Source organism: Gadus chalcogrammus, chromosome 3, assembly GCF_026213295.1.
Source record: "Gadus chalcogrammus isolate NIFS_2021 chromosome 3, NIFS_Gcha_1.0, whole genome shotgun sequence".
Taxonomy (NCBI): Eukaryota; Metazoa; Chordata; class Actinopteri; order Gadiformes; family Gadidae; genus Gadus; species Gadus chalcogrammus.
The window spans coordinates 8,807,012-8,830,971 of record NC_079414.1 but is presented as its reverse complement, the minus strand read 5'-3'; the positions used below and the strand labels follow the sequence as shown (position 1 = coordinate 8,830,971).

General features: G+C 45.7%; 1 protein-coding gene across 5 annotated transcripts in view; it reads right to left on the bottom strand.

The window, feature by feature from the left end:
- tbc1d1 (TBC1 (tre-2/USP6, BUB2, cdc16) domain family, member 1) overlaps positions 1-23,937 on the bottom strand; it is a 40,678-nt gene extending 16,741 nt beyond the window's left edge. The window contains exons 1-12 of one of the 5 annotated variants that reach the window (XM_056585783.1): positions 23,578-23,937; positions 22,213-22,860; positions 8,295-8,930; positions 6,460-6,549; positions 6,180-6,284; positions 5,393-5,546; positions 5,009-5,100; positions 3,903-4,013; positions 2,133-2,258; positions 1,768-1,907; positions 554-826; positions 45-152 (exon numbers count right to left, since the gene is read on the bottom strand). In XM_056585783.1, coding sequence (XP_056441758.1) covers positions 45-152; positions 554-826; positions 1,768-1,907; positions 2,133-2,258; positions 3,903-4,013; positions 5,009-5,100; positions 5,393-5,546; positions 6,180-6,284; positions 6,460-6,549; positions 8,295-8,930; positions 22,213-22,815 — 2,438 coding nt within the window. In that variant the 5' untranslated portion in view covers positions 22,816-22,860; positions 23,578-23,937. The other 4 variants (XM_056585785.1, XM_056585784.1, XM_056585786.1 and 1 more) reach the window with 4 other exon arrangements.
- Between the last annotated feature and the right edge of the window lie 23 nt (positions 23,938-23,960).

Below are 23,960 nucleotides of genomic sequence, written 5' to 3'. Positions count from 1 at the left end.
GGAAGGAATGAACGGGAGGGAGGGACCCCCCCCACGACGCTCACCTTTTCCTGTTGAGTCTCCCCCCCGACGAGGGGGGGGAGGGGTGCTGGGGAGGGGGAGGAGAGCGAGATGAGGAGCAGGGAGGAGGAAGACATGAGTCTGAAGAAAGTCTGAGGCCATGTGAGAAAGAGAGCAAGAGAGAGAGAGCGAGAGTGAGAGCGAGGAGCGAGAGAGAGATTAAGAAAAACAGAGATAGAGAATGACGTTATAAGATAGATAAAGCTAAAGAAAATGTTCTGCAAAGACTGATAGCGCACAGACTAAACAAAAAAACAATGCCGGGTTTCAAAGAGGGAAATGGAAATAAAGCAGACTCATGCTGCATGTAGAGGTGGACAGGAAACGACTCATCCTTGGACAGGAAGTGTGCGCGCGCATGTGCGTCGCGTCGTGTACACGCGACCCAGAGTAAAGCGATCGCAGACACATTTTCTGTTTAGTGTTCACATTCTAAACCGGTAAGTATACACCCCATTTCACTCTCTACCCCCCCGACCCAGCCACCACCTACTTGCTCTGGTGCGGCGTGTCTGTGCTGACGGAGTAGTGTCGCACCAGTTTGGGCTTGGACCCGGGCGTCAGGTCCGGGGGCGCCAGGGGGTCCGTGTGGGCCGGCGAGGGGTCCGCGGAGGTGGGGGTCGGGGGGTGGCTGTAGGTGCTGGCCCGCCGGCGGAAACCCTGCTGCTGCTGCTGCTGCTGCTGCTGCGGCGTGCCCCCGGGGGACGGGGAGAGGGGAGAGGAGCAGGGGTCCAGCCGCTTCAGGTCCCCGGTGGAGTTGTGGCCCCTGTGACGAGAGGCGCGGCATCAACACACGGGGCGGGGGGAGAGGACGTCACTTAAACGTCCCTCGCTTCAAACAGGGGGACATCCAAAGCACCACGAGACAGCGGCCGCAACATGCCCTGTTTTCACTCCGTCCCTCCAGGCAGCGCAGCCGGAGCCTCAGGCCTCACAGCGCCTGACTCCGTGACACGCCGCAGGAGGCCAGGCCCATGGGAAGCTGACGCACACACATGCACCTGACATTGCTGTTGCATAAAAGTCATTGGGCACTTGATATTGCCTATAGAAATGAGCGCATTCTGTTGAGAGCCAGAGCACAGGTATTATCAATACATGACATGAAAGTTTAACTTCATTTACTGCCATTAATTATTATCAATTACATTTATTATCTATTGATTCTGTTTTCTATTGACTACGGAACAATAATATCGTGCACATTGTATATTGTACAGAAAGATCCATCCAATAAGCAATGGACATATTGCATTAAGGAACACCAAAACCAGAATTTTGACCCCGCTATGGCCATAACCCTAACCTCCTTGAGGGGGAATCAGTTAATCAGCGTGTCCTGTGTTGTTCCGGGTTCAGAAGACAATTTTAACAAATGTTTTTCTATAGCGGCCGCCTAACTACCCAGGTTTGGGTCTTAAACCTTTATAATAAATTTGTCAGGACAGGACGTTTAAGCCTTTCTTCCAACCTTCCAGGGTAAAGAGATTGAGGTTACCATCGCTGGCCAAGGTTGGGTTCTGTTAGCCGAGGAAGGATACTGACAATGGGAAGACTGTCATTTGATTTGAGTCCTCTTCTGAACCCGAGATGAAATCACATTTATTGAGATTCTGCCGGTCCGATTTTTCTACAGTGGTGATCAATTCCATGAAACGCGTGGTAAAACAAGTATGTGTGGGAGGTTGTGACTGTGTGTGACTGTACCTGAGGGAGCTGGTAGGTCGTATGGGTGAAGAGGGGGGCAGGGGTTCATCTAGAGAACCCTGCTCAGGGGTGATGGTGGAGCTGGACGAGCAGCCGTCGCTCCCCTCACTGATATCCCTCTGAGCCGGCTTCCTGCTAGCCTGGAGGGACACACACACACACACACACACACACACACACACACACACACACACACACACACACACACACACACACACACACACACACACACACACACACACACACACACACACACACACACACACACACACACACACACACACACACAAAATTCGCTGATGCCATTTATCAGGGAAATTCATTAAATAACATACGCATACGAGTACGAATCCAGACCCACAGACCTTCCAGATGCCCTCCAGGGACTCTGTGAGTGAGCGCTTGGCTCTTGTCTTGAACTCTTCCAGACGCTGGCGACTGCTGCTCTGCTGCTGCTGTGTCACCTCTGCTGGGTTGGGATCATCGCTGACCTGTAGAGGGAGACAGAGAGACACACACTTAGGCCTCATGCAAGCCACTCAGTGTCATGGACATGGACACTTTTCTTTTCTGTGTATAATAAAGCATGGGGACGGGTAACTAGTTTGGATTCACTGCTTGTTTTAGTCCTTGTCTGAATCGTGATAAACCTGGGTGTCTGCGGCCATAGCATTTGGAATATTAAATAGTAGGGGTGTGCATCGCTCCTTTATAGGACATTCCGATACGTATCTAGATACATGCTTTACGATACGATTCAGGGACGATACACTTTAATATGGAACGATTCGATGCGAATCGACTAAATGTGCGATTTGATGAGATATGATTCAATCCGATAGATATAGTTAATATTAGTTAAATGTTAACACATTCATTTTCTATTAATTCAAATAAGTCTTCTATAAAAGAGCTATTGACTTCTTACAAATATATATGGTATAGGGACCATGGAATCTCAAGATTTTATATTTGTTTCTTTGAAAAAGTGGGAGACAACTGTGTCAATTTAGAACAACATTTCTATTTATCAATTTATTTATAGACTTGATCACTGTCCAACACAATTTACAAATAGCAAGGCTTCTGTCAATATTCCCCTCCTTCTTATAAAACCCAAAGGACTTCCAAATGTTTGATTTTAGTTTCGTGGTGCACTGGAAATCGTTTCACAGTTTTTCTGACATATTGTATTGTTCTATTTTTAATATAGCAGTTTTTCACACGCTCACAACTCGAGACGGGGTTACCTGTTCGCGAGAGGCGCGCAAACACAAACACACAAACACGCACACACAAACACACACACGAATCCGCGCACTTCCTCAAATTCCATTTTTATAATCTTATGGAAACGGAATAAAATGAGTTGACAATGCTTTCTTGATATCAGGCTATAGCTTCACTCAACCGATTCCCAAAGTATAAATAATCCAACCGATTACCGATTCGGTGAATCGTTACACCCCTATTAAATAGGCTTAATAGCTCATAGGTTACATTTTTTGTTACACTCCAAAACCCAATATTCATCCGTATTTCGTGTGTGCTCAGGTTTATTTGGTGTGTGCTCAGGTTTATTTTAATTTCAAGCACTGTGCAATATCTGGTATCCTCTGGTTAGGATAATTAACAGATATTAATAGCGTTGCTGATAAGGGATATATTCACGTCATTAGATAATGGACTGAAGTTACCAGAAGCCACAATGGAGATCCGGAGTCATTTATATTTCCCTTCCCAATGCAATCATTTGGCAAAATTGTATTTCCCATTCTAATGCATTATTATAAACTGTATCACAACACAGTGAAAGACCAACAACAACAAGCCTACAATCAGAAGGAGCTGAAAAACAACTTAACTTGTAGATAAGTGGGGGTCAAATAATATAGTACAATAAGAAAGGTAAACAGTGAGAGTGGCAGTTAGCAAGTCAAAGAGAGTGAAAGAGAGAAAAGAGCCGTGAGGTGGTGCAGCTGGACATCATCTCTGAGATCGCGTACTGGACCTTATTTGGAAGTGCTAACACCAAGACTTTATACAATCTCTGCAGTCCAGCTAGAATCTTTCAAATCACATGACTCAGGCCTAGGTCTTAAGGCTCAGCATGTGCTCCATATAGAGAGACCCACCTGCTTACTCTCCCCAGGCTGAGAGTGCTGGTGACCCTTCTGCTGCTCCTCGTAAAGGCTCCTCAGACTGGCCATCACCATCTCGTTCTCCTCCTGCTCAGACTTGGCCCGCTGGAAGAAAGACAGTTGTCTATTGAACAACCAGACACAAATTTGTATGCATGTTCATTTGACGTGGTACAAGTGTGGTGTATATATATATAAAACAATATTTAAGGTTAAACCATATTTTATTCTTTTTGTGTTTTCCAATCCAAAAATGCAATGCCTTTAGTGTGCTTCACTCATATTATATGTGGTATAGCCTGCAGTCATTGTCTCATTACCCCATTACACCCTTAACTAATAAGCATATAAAGACTAATGTAATTGGACTTGCACTGTACTTCAACAACAGTGCCACCAGGGGTCAGTCTTCACATTGGGTTCAGTTTAGACAGGACATCACATGTCAATATAAAAACACCATGTACCAAACATCATGTATTACATCCATGACATTGAGATAAAGAGAGGACAACTTCATCAACATAATCCATGAAGTGGAGTCACAAGTGAGGTTTAGGCTGAGGGACACAGTCACACTGATATGCCTTATTGGTTCAAGGTTATTCCTAGCTGTACACCGCTATACAAAGAGTCATTCTTTCAGGAAAACATATGGCTTCGAGGGGCGAACTTGGGAAAGCTATAAAAAAAGACAGCGAAAAAAAAAAGGCAGAAGATGAAAAGAGGGAGAAAGATGCAGATTTTTTTTTTGACAGAAATTAAGCATGATTTGTGTGCCAGTGTGAGGCCCACATGTACAGCATGTGACCCCACTGTGATTTACTACAGTTAAGCCGGTTAGAAAATGCAGATAAACTGGTTGTTATAGCGCTGCCTTCGCATAAGACAGCCCTCCGGGGATGATTCAGACAGTGGTGAATCTCACTAGAGTACACTCCTCACAAACACTGATGCAGGTGATGACACACACACACACACACACACACACACACACACACACACACACACACACACACACACACACACACACACACACACACACACACACACACACACACACACACACACACACACACACACACACACACACACTCTACCATTTTATTCTCGAAGACGGCGGCCTGGGCTTCGTTGTCCAGGGTGGCCAGGTGTCTCTGGAGCTCCAGCTTGGTTTTTGACGGCTGGAGACCTGAAACATTGAACCATTTTCCAAAGCGTGCAAGAGTCAAGGGGGAAGCATACCTCAAAATGCTGACCGAGAACAACAAAGTTATTGGTGGACAAACTGATTTCACACTGAATGCCGTTGCAGTTTGATCAATGACGTCCCATTAGTGGATCGCAGCGTTGGGTCACAAATAACATTGTGACCATCCCCTTTACCAGCCTTTAGACAAATATCGACACATGATTTGAATAAATAAAATACAATAATGATGGTCCCGGAGCAGCCGTGTCTCGGGGCGGTTGGGGCGTCTCACCCTCTATCCTCTCACACAGCCGGTGAAGCTGCTGCATGGGGCAGCTGTCGCACTGCTGACTCTGGGTCCGGACGCTCTGCTGCAGGGCGGCCACCGAGAACGCCTGCTTCAGGGTGAGCATGATCTCGTCTACCTGCGGTGGACAAAGGGGAAACTAAAGGTCACCATTGCCCCGCTGGGCGATTTCAGACTGATTCAAAAGTTCAAAAATTAGCCGACCAGTTCCAAGTATTTTTCCAGGTTGGTTTTTCATTAGATGCAATGAAAATTAGGGTAATGTCATTTCAAAAGGGCCAGGACAAAAGAGTAGGATAGATAGACAAAAATGCACAAAAATGCATAAAAATGCTCTTTCTACTATCAGTAGAAAGAGCCACACACTGTACATAGGATACAGTACATGCACATGTGTCGATCACATTACCTGCTTGCAACTTCAAACTGTGAACATTTTATGGAAATGTGGTATGGAAATAATTGCCAGCCGTCTTTGGCTACAAGTTATTTGCATTTTAATGACCAATAAAGATACTTAACTGTAACGAGGACGGTTGTGAATTGTGAAAGGACCACGAGCGATTGTAAACACCCTTATCACTCAAATCTGTTAGAATACAGAAAAAGGCCCCTTGGGAAAATGTGCCGCTATTCATATCTGCATAGAATAATAATCCCTTTGATTGAATAATCCCCCCCCCCCAATACACACACCAGTCCGCCCACCCGTTCACGCATACTGGGCATAATTTTGCCCCGGCCTGTTGCTGACATGGCCAACGTCCCTCACCAGAGATTCATCTGTACACTGGAAGACGTAGCAGACAAAATGGCAGCTTGCTCCGTCCACCGTCTCTCTGCAGATGAAGCCAAAGTGATCCACGTGATGAATGCCCTGTGGAGAGAGACACACGCAAACTGCTCAGTGACACACACACACACACACACACACACACACACACACACACACACACACACACACACACACACACACACACACACACACACACACACACACACACACACACACACACACACACACACACACACACACACACAGTGCCTGGTACCTGGGAGCAGAAGGATATCTCCCTGAAGCTCTTCTCGATGGCCACCTTCTTGGTGTCCGGACTCACCAAGAATATCTGGGACCTCCCGACCTGGAGGGGAGCAGGGAAACAATGCAGCAAGAGGAGGCTTCAATAGGTTGACCCAAAGCCAATCTCCGGGTGGCTCTTGTGCGTGGGCCAAAGTGTGGTGCACGCGGAACACGGTGGATGTGGTATATTTGTGGTGAGGCTGACTCTAGGTCATTCATTAGTCTTGGTTTCAGACTGGAGCTCCAGGAATCAGACCTGTGGTGTTTTTCCATGAGCTTGTTTGGCCGTGCCGGGTCTTAGCGTATGTACTGATTTGTGCTACCACTACCAGTTTAACGTGCCGAGGAGCCTGAGATGGACCGGGCCAAAGCGAACCCGCACCGCTTCCAAGTGGGCTGTGGTAAGGTCTAACCCTGGTGGCCAAATTTTAGGAATATAGACCTAGAAAAATACAATATTCTGTGCGTTCTTGTGTATGAGACGCATCGCCAATCTCAAAGAGTATGGCTAGAGTCCTCAACATCTTGATATCATTCTTTCGTTCCTATAACTATACAAGCATAAATGGTAATGAACGCTTAGGTAGGAGCACTCTGATTTGAGTTACATGATGGTCTCTTGCAGAACAAAATAGATTGTTGAAACAGAACAGATGTCTTTCAGATTAGTCTTGGTTTAAAGATCGGACATTGGGCAATTTTTCCAATTTGAGATAGTTTTTCCCTAATATCAAGGACATCGAGACACTCAGGGAAAAATGAGTGAAACCTTTTTCAATGCCTATACTGTACTAATATAAAATAAATCGTCTCTCAATGAGCAAGGAAGCCAAAAAGGGGGAATATTGAACATCAAACTGAATCAACCATCGTGGATATCATTGTGTGTGTCACGTCCATCTGAAACAACCCAATTACCACATTAAGTGTGAGGTTTGTTGTGTCTTCGACTAAAGACAAGCACATCAGTTAAAAACACAGCTTCAAGCAGTTCGCCCGGTATTAATGGAAATGAAAATCCTAGCCGAATCCAAGTCAAACCACGTCAAGCTGGGCCAGTATTGAGCAGTCGAGGCAGAAGCAGATGTAACCATGGAGATGGGTTAAGCTATCTTGGGGGGAATGGTCGACGCCCCCTGCTCCTTCACATATCTATCATTGCAGAAAGTGAAAAGAAGCGTTGACTCAGCTTCCGATGCCACGGGATCATATCAGGGATCATATCCTGCCTTGGGAGGGATACAGGAAGACTGGAATTGCTTAGGAATCATTAAAAAGTCTGGAGGTCACCGAGGTGAAATCATTGTGATGAGTAGCCGGAACGTGCCTTCAGTCATCATTCGTTTTCCTTACACACACTCAGTGGTCTCTTAACACAGTCGTCTGCTTCAGTGGTGTAGCTTGGTATGTTCAGTAAGTGATTAAAATACTAAATAAATAGAAGGGTCTGTAGGAGCTAATTTTCTGTCTGACTATCAAGGAAATGACAAAGAAGAACTTTGTAATGAAGTACAAATACTACACCTCTATAATTGAAGCTGGGGTGGAAAGAAAGCCTTGAATAAAAACTTTTAACTATTAAAATAAATGATTAAACTGGGACTTCCTTCTTTTATAATAATTGTTTGCAGTAGCTTGAGCTGTCGGACACTGATAACAAGAGCAGTTACAGGAACTGCCTGAATGAGATCCTCAAAAAGAACATTGCCTGCTGTAGGTCCAGTCTGAATGAGAAGAAATGTTACAAATCACTAAATCCCCTGGCTCTGGCTGTGTGTGTACCCGTCTCCGAGATGCAAACCTTACCATAAAGAGCATGGTCCTGTTCTCCTGCAGGCTGGTGGGCCGCACCCCGGTGGAGTGGCAGTGGGCGTCGTCGGCGTGGCTCAGGGTGATCTCTGGCGAGAGGCCGTTCTCGTCCAGGGCCTGCAGACAGGGGAAGCTGGGGTCCCTCTTGTACAGCAGGGGCCGCCTGGGCGCCGTTGGGCTCTCTGCCAGCCCGTCGCCACCGCCGTCGCTGAGCGACCCGTTGGAGTGGAAGGACAGCGCCCTCTTCAGCCCGCCCGCAAGCCCCCCGCCACCACTGCCTTTGGCCCCGCCCCCCGAGCCACGCGATTGGCTGAACTTCTCGATGCACTCGTCGATGAGGGCGGGCGGCGCCTTCTTGTGCGCCACGGTCACACGGCCGCAGAACAGCACCTCAAACTTCTTGGCGAAAGCCGTGGGGGACAGCTGAGGGGCAGACAGCGAGGACGTGGTCATGGTCGTCGTCCCGGCTGCCGTCGTCGTCGTTGCGGAGATGGAGGAAAAGGAGGGGCAGCTTTGGGCGATGGCAAGGCCCCTGGAGGCGGTGGGCGGAGAAGCGTCGGGGGTGGGTGTGACATCATCAGTGCGTGCGGCGCTCTTGCCCGCTTGGCGCAGTGTGCTGATGATCTCAGGGACCTGGGGAGGAGTGAGACACAGAGAAGGTCAGGTATTGCCGTGTCAACATGAATATTCAGGGACGTGGGTCTGTATTTCTTATTAATGCACATCTTTGTTCTACAGAAATAGGGGATGGTCTTTTAACATTGGGTTAAAATTTGATTTTGAAATATGAAACACAAAAATAAACATGAAAAACATAAGAAAGTACCCCCTAATGTTTGACTTTTAAAAACCTGGATAGGAATTCATAATTGTTCACATCTCTGCTCTCCTCACACAAGCTCATTTCAAATCAAGCACAACCGACCAGAACACCATAATTTTCCCTGTGCAAATCAAAACAAATAACAGCGTATTGCCAGATTAAAATAACTAATCTGTCCTTCTTGAAGGTTCACCATCAGTGTTACAGATGCATAGTGGGCTAGGTGGAATAACAGCAGATGCCCGCTGCAAAACAGTGGCTCAACTGGTAAAACATGAGGGGGATAGGGAGTGTTGTGCGTGTGAGTGTGCGTGCACCTGTGTATCAGTGCACGACTGCTTGACCAGAAAAAGCTTAGCTATCGTCAAATCAGACAACATTGCGCAGGAAACCACACAGCGATAATGAAGTTTATACAAATACTCCTAATTGGGATAAGCAGGGAGTTTAACTTCACACACTGAACTTGGAACCTGCCTTTTCTTCAATCATTCCAATGTCGTTTCAACCTGAGTCATCAAACAAACAAACACCATCAAACAAAGCCAAGAGCCCCTTGCTTTCTGTCACTATGATCATTTGAATATCTTGACATCCTAGTTATACTTCGACATAAACCTGTGTTACTAAAAGGAGCAATATCTGATAAAAGAAAGGAATAAACCATGGGTCTGTTTTTTGGGAAAAAAATTGACAGGGCTGGGCGATTAAACAAATTTCAATCTCGATTTCGATTATAGCGTCAAACGAGCAAAAATATAATAATATAATAATAAAACAATAATATATTAGATTTTTCGATTATTATTTTTTTAGTATTTATAGAAAGCGCAGAAAGTATAGAAACAGCTGGATACAGATACATTATTTTACACATTTTTTCACAATCATGTTTTCATGTTTTCACAACTACCGTTGTTACGAAAAGAGAGCTGAGCCGCAAGGCAAAGCTCTCGATCTACCGGTCGATCTTCGTTCCTATCCTCACCTATGGTCATGAGGTTTGGGTGATGACCGAAAGGACGAGATCGCGGGTACAAGCGGCCGAGATGAGTTTTCTCAGAAGGGTGGCTGGCGTCTCCCTTAGGGATAGGGTGAGAAGCTCAGCCATCCGTGAGGAACTCGGATTAGAGCCGCTGCTCCTTTACTTAGAAAGGAGTCAGCTGAGGCGGTTCGGGCATCTGGCAAGGATGCCCACTGGGCGCCTCCCTTGGGAGGTGTTTCAGGCACGTCCAGTGGGGAGGAGACCTTGGGGAAGACCCAGGACTAGGTGGAGAGATTATATCTCAACACTGGCCTGGGAACGCCTCGGGATCCCCCCGTCAGAGCTGGTCAATGTGGCCCGGGAAAGGGAAGTCTGGGGCCCCCTGCTTGAGCTGCTCCCCCCGCGACCCGACCCCAGATAAGCAGATGACGATGAGATGAGATGATGAAACCATCGTGATTATGATTTTTCTCCCATAATCGAGCAGCACTATGATGGGGAACGCCCCACTTAGTACTGCACATGGTTTATTACACTTATACCACAGTAACCTACAATGACCTGATATTAGCTACTTTATAACAATATTTTTGTTTAATCAACTTAATCAGCTGAAGATCAAATATTATTCTACGGTGCTTTGAGCATATTGTTTTTGGGTTGTCAGGGAAACATCTGGTCAGGCTTTCTACCGTGATGTTGGATTTGTACTGCACTGATTTGGAAACTGTCAAATGGCCGAGGTGTCAGGCGAATGTAAATGACTGCACACACTTGGAATGTCGCTGACCAATCAGAGCCAAGTACTCAACAATACTGTAGTATAATTATGAATTATAATGATGTGTGTGTAGTTCAACCGGCTTCGGTCCTTTTTTACCAACAATAAGGTTCTGTATTCCATGGGAAGGTCCCCCCGGCCAGAAAATTCTGGAAAGAAGAAAGTCTTAAAGAAAAGCAGGACAATAAAAGATGCCGAAACTCTAGCCTATATCTCAGTCCAGAAGACTTTTCCACTTCTCCTATTTCTTTACTTTACTTATTTTTTCCCTCTCACATGCTACGTGTCTAGATTTATAGTCAGGTCATTTTCAATTTCTACAACGCCAACAAACGTTAACTCACACGCGACATATTTTATGTCTGGAGTGAAATACTAACCCAGACATCACCAATATAAAACTCATGCATGATGCATTGCTGATCCAAACCAACCAGGAGAAGTCACTGGGCAATAAAGGAAAGCAAGGGAAGGTTAACAATAATCACTAGTTACTCATCACTCCAATACTGTTCTATACAACAAAGAGACTACTCTCACCCATCAAAATATTCACATCAGCTGTGTCATCGACCACAGTCGAGATTACAACAGTTGCATGAAACAGCATTAGCTCCTGCCGGCATCCAACTAGTCATTATGAAACAGGAAATGACACGGGTGAAACACAGCCCTTTCCATGGTCACCCCAGAGAGTTCCCATGTGTATGTCGACATTGATACGCCATGGGGACACACCCACACACACACACACACCCACACACACACACACACACACACACAAAAGCTCTTTCAATAATTGTTCCCATCAATAATTGAATTAAGAATACCATGAAAACCTTCTAAGAATCCCCAGCCCTCAAAACTCTGACCATGACACATCTGCTTAGATCCGCCTACAGTATATCCCATGCTGGGACCAACTAGACTCTTCTCGGACCCAGCAGTCCCACTATGTTGTAGCAGAACTCCTGGGGGACACGGCACAAAGGCCTGGCCGGAAACCAGAAACTGAAGGGACGGATATATGCCCCGTATCTCATTTCATCACAGAGATATTCTAACGAAGAGAAACTGATTTGCGCAATTAAAAAAGCTTCAGAGTTCTATTAACTGTATGCCAGTATTCCTACACTGGCCAGTCTACAGGGTGTTGATTTGAAACCTTTTTGACTGTTTAACACAGCTAGGAGGGTTTGTGTCTGCTGTTAATAGCTGATTACATGCTTACAGATTACAGGTTCCAGCAACATAATTGGCAGAAAATAAGAAGAAGCAAGAAAAAGAGTCTCAATTCACCCAGATTTGAGCAGACTTCAGATTAGTAATCGAAAGTCTGATTTGCGAGAATAAATATAACACTTGAAGACCTGAAGACCGGTTTTTCCTCACAGAAGAGACAAGGAAGAGGCCTACTGCCTGAAATATATCAACAGTTAACCAAAGCAATGGGATGCAGCTTTCCCCCAGCTCCTCCACAAGCCTAATGTCAGCCACTACCAACAACCGGAAGAGGGGAGAGCCGAGGGAAGAGAGGCAGAGAGGTAGACCAGACACCCAGAGGAGCAGATCATGCAGGGACACGCTTTGTTCATCTGGGCTTAAATTCAGCAGGCAGACGGACAGACAGACAACAGGATGTGTAATCCACGTCCCATTGCAACGTTGACACTGCAACCTTTCTGTGAGTGGAACAAAGAAAGAATCTTTGCTTGTTTTGGTCCAAAAGCAAATATCAAACGGCAGGCCTAGCCGAAATCCAAAAGGACATGAGGAACTAACTACTCCATTAAGATATGTGGGTCAATACTATGCACCACTTTCTTCTACAATATTGGCCCTTCCTAGTTGATTTTCCATGGCATTGTTATTTTGTCCAACTCAACATCCATCAACTCATTTCATCCTTCTTTTCATGCACTGTAGCCCAAGCGTTCCAAAACAAAGGGGTTTAAGAGTGTTCAATTGGAATGCCTGCTCACTGTAAAGTAACATCACATCAAATACACAAATGACCACTATGTACAACCAACCATGTTCCTAAAGTTTTAGCCATTGTTTTTACAACATGGACTTGGTTCCCAATCCCCAGTGGCCTAGAAGCGGTATTGACCCCATTCTGGATGTGTTCCAAACCAAGGCACCCAATAATAAAAGCCAACCAGGAAGTAGCGGCTGGGAGCAGAAGCTAGGGGTTGAGTCATGCTGGTGATGTCATTCCAATATGAGCTGCCACTAGGTCTACAGAGGCTCCGATAGGGGAGTGTGCAACGTCCTTGCTCAGTCTTGCCTGGATATAAGGTGTGTTTGGCCCAACTTTGTTGTCTGTTAAAGCTGCCTCAGAAACACTGAGGCCCTTTTGTGCTGCAGTATTGCACCAACCGCCAAGGCGAACCCAGCCGATCTCAGGGGTGGTGGTGGTGGAGGAGGACGTTACATCATACCTCTTTCCAAACAACACAAGAAGTTGTCTGTTTTACGGCTCAGGCTTCAGATAGCCTGAGCCGTAAAAAAATCGTGCCTTCACATTGATAACAAGAGTTGAGTTTGTTAGCATTGTGACCACCATTCTAAGAACAGGAAGATACAATGCATCAGTACATGTGGTTCAAAAACAGCGCCTGTGGGGGTGGAACAGACAGTATAGTTTGTACGTATTCATATACAAACTATTATAAAAGGTTCAATCTTATCTTCTAGAGAACTCAAGGCTTGAATATGCTGGCAGAGAGGGATAATACTCTTCTCCACACAGCATCTGGACAGCGTCTACAGTTAATGTCCGTAGAGATGATGGATGGCAAAAGGAGTTTAGGAATAACAGGAACACAAAAAGCCCTGTTAAGGTCAACCAAAGGGCTACGATTCTGGTAAATACATACGACAGTGAGAGGAGATAAAACAGCATGATGGAGATCCAGCTGCAACCCAAATGTGCTGACCTGAGCACCACATTTCGAATATAAAAAAACCGGCATTGGCAGCACAGGGACTTGGTATTGCGCTGCATCAGAATGTGCACTTGTGACAACAAATTAGTCAAACTTGAAATCCTGCCAACAGCTTGTTTTCCCAGCACACCTGTAAGCCCACAATTATTGTGTCAAAAGGCTAAAAGCAGGCCTAGGTTTATGGCTCTCTGATCAGGGCAAGCTCAATATTTATAGTCACACTACTGGTCTTTTAAAAGAGCACCACCGCCACCTACAACCACCTACACCTTAGACCTACAAGAAAGTCTAAACATCAAACATCCGCATGAGTCAGGTGAGAGTGGTTAGTTCAACCTGTAGGTCCATTTGTAACCCAACACAAGCGGAGCTCCAATGGAACAGCTTTTCTTTTTAAGCCTACTTGTTCACTCTGATGCCGTTTCTTTAAAGCTGTCCTCTTTTATACCATGTCCTGCTCCTTCATTCCCCACCACTGCACACAGCGTCTCCTTCCACACGGTAGCTGGTAGTTTTGCCCGCACCCGGGGGCCCAGTGTATCAACAGTGCATCCACCCCCTCCCCGTTTTTTAGGTCAGCCCTTCTGGATGTGTACAGCAGGCCCCATCTGCCTTCTGTCTTCTGACACGAACATCGTTGTGTTTACCTCTTGCACTTCCTCCTACCTGGTTGGCTTCAGTCTCTGGACATTTAACTCTCGGGATAACAATCAACCGTACCGAACACTGGCTAAGGCTGCGTGTTTGTGCCGTTATTGGCATCACAACACAGAAAATTACACAGCCCACTTACCGGTTCTCAGTGTAACAGGGTTGCAATGACCTTGAATTGCACGCAGGAAGAAACACAACGCACAAAGATAGATATGCCCACTGTAGGAATCGGCCACCTTTTCCAATGGTCCAGTGGGCTACACAGACTATAGCTGGTGGTGGGAGAGGGTAACAAACTTCACCAGCATCAGGGGAAAGCCTGCCCACTATCCAGCAGCATACACACCTTCAACCTAATGACACCCGGTCCCATACAAACATTCACATGAACACAACACCGTAGCTCTCTGTTCCCAGGATGAAATGGAGGCTTGACTCCATCTCAAAAAATGTTGTCGTTGAACGTTGGCAAACCTTCACTGCTCCAACGGTAAGCTACTTACTGAAAGACAGTGAATACATTGTCCTGTTCCAAGTCAACCGATGTTCAGATGAGGTTGGCCTCAAAGAGGAAGTCAGTGGCCTTACGCAGAGGCCTGTAATGGGGGGGGGGGGGGCATGTTGTCTGGCAGCCTGGAGGTATTAAAAAGGGGCTTCTGTTGCACTCACCTCTCAAGGAAAGGAGGAAGTTACACCAAAGGAAAACGTTACCTGGAAACGCACCCAGCAAAACAAACTACAACTCAGCCTCCTCCTAGGTTTGTGCCTGTGTGGAGGACCATTAGTAGAGGCTTCTCAGGGCCCTACTTATTAACATCCCATCAGCGCTGCACAATCCTTCAGGCTTTCACAACCACATCATTATGCTGATTCAGCAGAGCTCAATACAATCAAATAAAGCAACGAACTCTGGAGGAAAAAGGCTGTGATACATTTCTGGAAAAGGGGAAGCTGACAAAAGTGCTGTTGGAACATTTACAACGTTGCCTAGATGGAATGAATACATGGTAACATGTGGAAGTGCTTTATGAAGAAGCCACACGTTAAATGGGCCGTGTAGATGGTTGCACTGCATGTACTGCTTTGGTCCACTGTCATACACCGGCCTGTAAGGAATGCTGCAGCTGCCAGCTACTTATGTGGAATGATTAACATTATTAAACAGCTGATAAAGGCCTAATCTTGGAAAGAAAACACTTGAAAGAACATAAAAGAATACATCTCATTTTTGGAAAGTTCAATTATCATAGATAAGCAGCCCTAGTGGACTGTGGTTCGTTTTTGATTCAACATTGTTTAAAATATTGTTTTAATGAGAGGATTCAAAAAGTTCTGTTTTGCTCAGAAACTGAAACAAACATTGTGTACGTGTATGTTAACACTGTATATTATTTCCAAAATAATATGCAAGCAGTAAAACATTTAGATTGTTTTTCTGAGACTATTTGTTCATAAAAAGCTCATTAAAAATTAACAATTGACATACTTGTACCAATTGATATAGCAGGGAGACACTAAAGTCAAAGTCACCTCCCTAAATGCACATTAATAACGGCAGAGTCCATGACTGAACCAACCATGTGACCCTGCTAATGGTTCACACTGGGGCATCAGACCGGGCTCCAAAGGAGGCTAGCGAAGCCAATGATACATCCAACAGCTCAGGGGGTGGGGTGGGTAGGGGAAAACCACTACATAAACAACCAGAAGTCAGCTGAAAGTCCCAATTCTGGACTTCCCATGGTCATGTGGCCCAGTGGAGCCGAGCCCAGGATCAAGGTCCCGCCTGCTCAGGAGACTTACCACCAGGACTGGCCTGACCTGAGAAAGGCCCAGGGGAACAGGAATGTCTTAAATCTAATGAGAGGATAAGGGAGTGTTTGGGGAGCATGGGAATTGTCCAGCAGGGTGCAGTCCTATAATGACTCCCCTCACAGGGTGGCAGAAAGGTTTAGCAGCCACCAAAAGTCGAAGACACCGACGTCATACCATGAGACGCGGACCATTTAACGGCACAAAGAGAAGGCAGGGAGGTGACGGGCTCTCTGAAATGTGAGCTTGGGGATACAATGAGGCGACTTGTTGCAGGGCTCAGCCATACCAAACAAGATAAGAGGGGGATGTTCAGGACAAAATACTGGAAATCACAGAGGTGGGCCACTGGCCACCACAGGCGAATTTATTTATTTTATTTGAATTATTATTTATAAATTATTTATAATTATTTATAACTTTGAACAGATAAGATCAGAAGTGAAGCTCTTCAAAATGAATACAAATACGTTTATAGCTGACAGAAAGAAAAGGAAAAATAGAACGGGCTGGGGTAGTCAGGATAATTGGACTGATTTAGTATAGTAAGTTTACATAGTATAGCCTTGTACAGTAACTGGCCTGTTTTTAGCACAGCCTGACTGGGAGATGAACAGAGGTGAGAGGGCATGTTATAAAGAAGGAAAATAAACGGGTGGGCAACGTGAGAGGGAATAACAAGAACCAGCACTGCATGCTGAAATGTCATGGTTGAAAAGTAGGCCAGCTTCAAGGTCATTAACCACTCCAGACATAAAAACAACAACAACAACAACAACGACGACGACAAAGTCTATTAAGATACATGATTAAAAACAAACAACTAAACTCATGCATCAACCTGGATAACACAAACAACAGCAACTCTAGCCAAACAAACCGTTAAAAGGGTTAAAAACCCCAACATGTAAGTTTAATTGCGGACCCTCAATACAGAAATTAAACATTGTTTGGCCTGAACACATTGCATGTGTGATGATTATCCATGTGCCATGACAGGAAGGAGAGAACTCAAGTAGACTAGGAAGAATACCAAACACTATTACATGAGTAACACACAAACCCCACCTCCCTTTCTACCGTTGGACTTCTCACCAGCACAATGGTGGTGAAACTGCGATGAGTCACAGAAACAAAGTCCCCTATCATACATACAGTACACTTGCTACCGCTTATGGTAACACTTAACAATAAGGTACGCAAAAACGTGGGTAGTTGCTGAGGAACGAATGATGAATGACCAGGGCCCTAACTGGGGCCCTAACGGGGCCCTAAGTGACAGTCATTCAGTAACTACTGATGAGTTACTGGTAAACAGACTAGGGGATAATGTATTGTGGTTCAATAAGCTTAAATACGAATGATTCAAAAAGCTTCACTACTGGTGAACGAATGATTCGTGGAATGAGTAACAACTGATCATCAGTCCGATCCAGCTCTACCAGTCGATCGAGTGTGGGACCCAAGCTAGCCCTCGACAGCGCTTTAAACCAACCCGTCTGTTTCCTGTTAATCCCAGGAAAATTCAGTTGCTTTCATAATAAATTGGTCAGTTTGCTAATTCACAGAATGATTAATGAATACAGTATCCCCTAGTCTGTTTAATAGTCTCCTCAGTAGTTAATGAATAACTGTCACTTAGGGGCCTAGTTAGGGCCCCAGTTAGGGCCTCAGTTAGGGCCCCATTCATTTATCATTTGTTACTCTGTAACGAATACAGTAGTCCCCTAGTCTGTTTACCAGTAACTCCTCAGTAGTTACAGAATAACTGTCACTAAGGACCCCAGTTAGGGCCCTGGTCGTTCATCATTCGTTAATCAATAACGAATAAAGTAGTCCCCTAGTCTGTTTACCAGTAACTCTTCAGTAGTTACTGAATAACTGTCACTTAGGGCCCCATTAGGTCCCCAGTTAGGGCCCTGGTCGTTCATCAGTCGTTATTCCTCAGTAACTACCCATGTTTTTGCGTACCATATTGTAAAGTGTTACCCAGCTTATTATTCTAACAGGTAAAACAGAACGCTTGTCATCTTAAAACCCTAAACCTTGTGTTGGACAAATTCCGAAAAACACCTAATTTAAAATCAAGACATCAAGTAAACGTGGTGAAATTGAAGGGGTAGAAGAGGTAAGCTTAATTCCAACTATGAAAACATTGACCACAAAGTGGATGCTGTGGAGTAAACCCATACGCTTTAGAACAGGCATTGACCTAAACCAAGGGTATGAATTATAATCAGATGGACACGTTTTATTGCTTACTTCTAGGTTTTGCCAATCACTGACCGGTGGGACCGGTAGCCGGACAACTGGCAGAACATGAACTGATCGATTCGCTCAGTTCAAGATACGTTTCCATTTCAGACAAGAGTCCACACATGGAGCGTCTTGGTTGCAATCCTTTCTACATCACGTAGTAATCAGGTACTTACAACGTATTTAACCTAAACGTGAAGTTCCCCATGTATGCGTCCCCATACAAATAAAGCCAATGTCAATCACAAGGTTTTAGGAGAAGAAACAAAGAGTGTCGTTAACGCAGTTAAGTTAAGCCAGAGTAAGAAGTGACACTTGTTGAGATTTCACGTTAAGACTACACGTTCGGTTCACTTCGCTCTTGCTAACCGTTTTCTAGCATTAACCTCCTGCCCTTGCTGCTAAGTATTAAGGAACCAAATCCCCATGTCGAAATACATAGCCCCACTTACATCTTTTTGCACAGGCTTGGTGAATAGACTGAATCTCTGTAGTCTTGCCCTCATTCCATCCGCCATAAAGCTTCCCGGAGCGTTATGGGCGCTTCTCGAAGTGGCGTGCAACTTTCAAACCAGTGGGAAGTGGATTCCACTTCCTAAAGCGCCAGTTGTCAAGTCCGCCGAAGTTACAATGGGATAGGGGCTAAACAGTTCCAGACCCGGACCTGTCCAGACCACCGCTAAATAGTTTAAAGTGTACGCAAGCTAGACATGTATCTGACATATTGTAAGCGGTGTTTCCCGGGGCTGTCTGTGGCATGACCGACTGGAAGCTGACTAGTACCCACAGCACAGGACGCTCCTCTGCTGACCCAGCTACTAGGAGGCGCCTTCCATTAGGCGTCCCCGAGTGGGAGGGATTGCTTTGATAGAGATAACCGGCAATACTATCCCACCCAACATCTGACGCAATACTATTGTTTACAGATTTCGGCAACGATTTTCTTAAACCACTTACAAATGTAATTAACGCACTGACAATACCAAAAACATAACACACTGACAATTATTGACAGATCCAAGGCGACACCTGGTGGTGGGTATGGAAACGTATTGTGACAAGGGCATGGTCCTATTTGTGGTCGATGAAGTCAGAATTATCTTGCTCTACTGCAGTCATACTCAAGTAGCGGCCCGCGGGCCTTTTGTGGCCCGCGGGGTGTCTATTAATGGCCCTCGAGCTGTTTTGAAAAGTTTTTTTAATTATTAAAAAAAATAAAAATAAAAAAAATAAAAAAATCGTGCTGGGCGCTCTTATTTTGAAACCGCGCGCCGCGATCTCAATACGAGGCTGGGGGTTGCAACGATAAACAGATAGCACTCCAGCCCACAGACCGCTCCAGCCCTCCCAAACTCGAGGCAGACAGTCCATCTCAGCAGCAGTCAAGGCCGATTTAGGGTCGTTTTAGACGCAGAGACGTAAGCACGTAATTTACACAAGGGACTTGTTTTAGACAAGTTTTGATTTACGGTTCCTTTAAGGTTCCTTAAGGATTGCGCGTGTTGCAAGGGGATTCTCCGCCAGAACAGTAGGGGGAGCAACGAACGAATCTGTGGGCGTGGAAGTGGAAATCGCTGGCTTGTTTATATTTATAATTATCATAATTCGTTCTTGTGTTTTCTTCTTCTCCTTCTTCAAAATTCTTCATTCGCTTCTGTCACAGCCTTTTAAAAATGGCGCTATTATGCTGTAAAACCGGAAATGTGAGACTCCTGAAAGGATGTGGTTAGCTGGCCAATCAGTCTTTGCGAGCTGCGTAGGGCCGTAGTGTTTTAGTCGCATAGTCAGGAATTTTGGCCGACACACTTAAGCACGTAAGGGGGGATATTTTACCGCGCAAGGGGGGGTTATGTATCTTACGTGCTTACGCGTTACGTCTAAAACAGAGCATATATCGGCCTCAGTCACACGTATACCGACCGGCCCCTTGAGTCACTGAAAAAAAAAATTGTGGCCCCTCATCATTTCTACTTGAGTACCCCTGCTCTACTGTAACCGGTAAGCTCAAATTCAAGATAAGAGAAACATTACATTATACATTTTTATTGAAATTATCTACAGCTAAATTATACAATTATGTTTGTTTTGCTCATGTAGTCTGTGTAGCAATAAGCTAGTGATTTTGTTTGGTTAGACTAGATTTTTATCCCTGTATAGAAATTTAAGATTGGCCACTAATAAGGTCAAGTTCTCGGTCCAATGGAAATATCAGGGTAAACAAACACCAAGGCATCCAAGGCCTAATGACAACACCAAGTTATGGCATACTCAGTGTGCCTTATGCTTCACATCATCCAAATTCTTTCAGGAGAGAAATGCTTCACTCAGTGACAGACATGCGCAAACACACACACACACACACACACACACACACACACACACACACACACACACACACACACACACACACACACACACACACACACACACACACACACACACACACACACACACACACACACACACACACACACACGAAGAGTGGAAGTGGTTTCCAAGGTAATCTTATCGACATCCGCTAAAGTTTAGAATGGACCAGCTCAGTTACAAAAGACACAAACAAATACCCACGGACTAGAAAACTGTACACTGTGGTGGAGTTTGATTTACAAGAAATAACTGCTAACATTTTGAATGGCTTTGCTGCCATTCAATTGACTTAACAGCTGACAAATAAGGCCAAAATATTCAACATCAAGGTCCTCCTGGCAGATAGTGCCAAGAAGACTTCCTCTCAGTCGTTTGTTCGTTTGTACTAACCATAATTGGGCCTCCAATTGTGGCTGTCAGGTGAGCATCCTGAGTATGTCTGACATGGGGAGCAATTAAAAAAAGGTTCCCAAATATTGTTGGCCTGACTTTGGGCACCAGCTGCAGCTTAGCCAGTTGGTAGAGCATTCCATGTAGGGTAGAGGGGAAAGATATAAAAGGCTAGCAGCGTAATGCTCAGAGACAAGTGTGTGTGCCTGTGTCTCGCAGCATGGTGCTAGGAGTCGCAGTGTGGCACCAGGTCACACAGTGTCGAATTTCTCTTTGCTGTGGACCACAATAAATACTGTTGCGGTCACACACAAACAAGCATGCAGACTAGAGTTCACACACACACACACACACACACACACACACACACACACACACACACACACACACACACACACACACACACACACACACACACACACACACACACACACACACACACACACACACACACACACACACAGCTTTTTGTTGTCAACTTCCAAGAGGTAGATGCCTGGCTGACCTCCTTCCTTCCTCAAACTAGTATGCAATACGAGTATCGCCCTTTGTACAGAAAGCCTGTACCTTTTTAGAACTGACGATTCTCATCAAAGACATATATACATAAGTGGCCTTTGGATCATAAGTCAAGGGCAGCCTATCAGAGAGGCTAGGACTGCCCAGTAAACAAGTACAAGGAAACGGGGCTGCTGCGGTTTCTCTGCACTTACTTACCGCAGTTAATTACTAAAAGATCAGTAATGCACACACACACACACACACACACACACACACACACACACACACACACACACACACACACACACACACACACACACACACACACACACACACACACACACACACACACACACACACACACACACACACACACACTACGGGGTAGGTACCCTGGTGCTGTCGTGGCATTGGAAGACATAGCAGGCACAGTGCTGGCCATCCCGGATCAGACAGCCAAAGCTGCTGGGCTCCTGGCTGTTGTAGATCAGCTTGGTCACCCTGTGAGGGAGACACTCAAACAGCACCGTGTGGGAGAGAGGGTCCCACGCCGCCCCCTCGGCCCAGGCCGACACGCACTGCACCCGCGACGCAGACACGGTCAGAAAGACGGACTGATTGCGTTTCGGGGGGTTCTGATGTCCACCTACGTGCGGACCCCCGCGGCCCCACTCCCGCTCCCCGGGTCCGGGCCGCACGATCTGGGCCACAACCCAGGGCAGCATGGCCATGGTGGTCAGAGGATGCACCGGCAGAGAACCGACCAAGGCAAGCCTGTAGCGCATCTCCTGCTCCTCCTCCTTCTCCGCCAGGACCTCCTTCGTTTCCCCCCGAGCCCTGGGATAAGACCTTCGCCCTTTGTCCAGGCGTGAGGTGACCACCGTGGGAGGCGCGATGGAGGGCAGCGAGCGGCGCTTGGAGGGAGGCTTCTGGACGCAGTGTGGAACCAGGGCTTCATCCCTTGTCGGCTTCACCTCGAAGCAGATACCCTCCATGCCGGTTGAGGCTGCAGACGACGGGGCTTGTAGGGGAGAAATCACCTGCCATGACGACACAGACACATTATTTAGTGGTCGATAGTTTTGAAAGCTGTTAAGAGTTACATCCATTTGAGGGTTGCAGTCGTAGTTCTAGGATCACGTGATCCTCTTTATATTAAATTACATTGAAGCACACAGTGAAGGGGGTTCAGGCATTCTAGGATCATTATGCCAAAGGTGCATGCACCAGCAGAGCTATGCGTTCAATAAAGCAGCCACAGTATGGGCATTTGAAGGGCAGCGCAAGGAGACATTCGGTAAACAACAACTGGCTGTACAGAAAAACATGACTTAACGCAGTTAGAAACTTAGCTAACTTAATCAATCCGTCCACTTGTATAAAAGTGTGCTTTAGTTTCGCCCCACACAAAGACCTACACATATTTACATAAAAAAAAGTGGTTCTAAATTGTCATGTTACTCATAAAAACAAGAATCGATAGTAGCTGTGCAGTTGTTACGATCCTACAGCATTTTAATGCTCCGATCATTTGATTAAATATTAATAGCATGCACAACACAAATGAGCCTATGAAAAGGGCATAACTTCACATTTTTATCACTGAATGAAACAAATGCCAATTTGTGGTAGTGCTTGTTCTACATAAACAAAAAACAAGTAGTTGTACTCACAATATGACATCCAAACAATAAAGTGAGTTAGACGTGTAACGATTAAGCGACTCCTGCATGCGTGAGTTATGCCTTTCTACTCACAGCCAAGGGCACCTCTTCTTCTAGCCCTACTTTGTCCCCTGCAGCCTTTTTGGGAGGAGGATAGCCGCTAGTTCCCAGGACTCCTTCAGGACAAGTCCCCTGACATTGAAGCGTGGCCACACTGCAGCGCGTCTTCAATGTTTTCACGCGGCTGGAGCCGAACTCGAGACAGCGACACTCTCCGAGTCCTGTCCGTTCTTTGGTAGGAGCTAAATATAGGAGATATGCAATAGACCAAAGTGGACCGCTGCTGCTGTACTACGCGCTTCCTCTCCCAGTGCCTCCTTGATGGAGTGCGTAGTGAAGGTGCTGCCCTGGACCTGGTTCTGCCCACATCACACCCTCCTCCACATGGGTGTAGCAGCGAGATGAGAACTAATAAC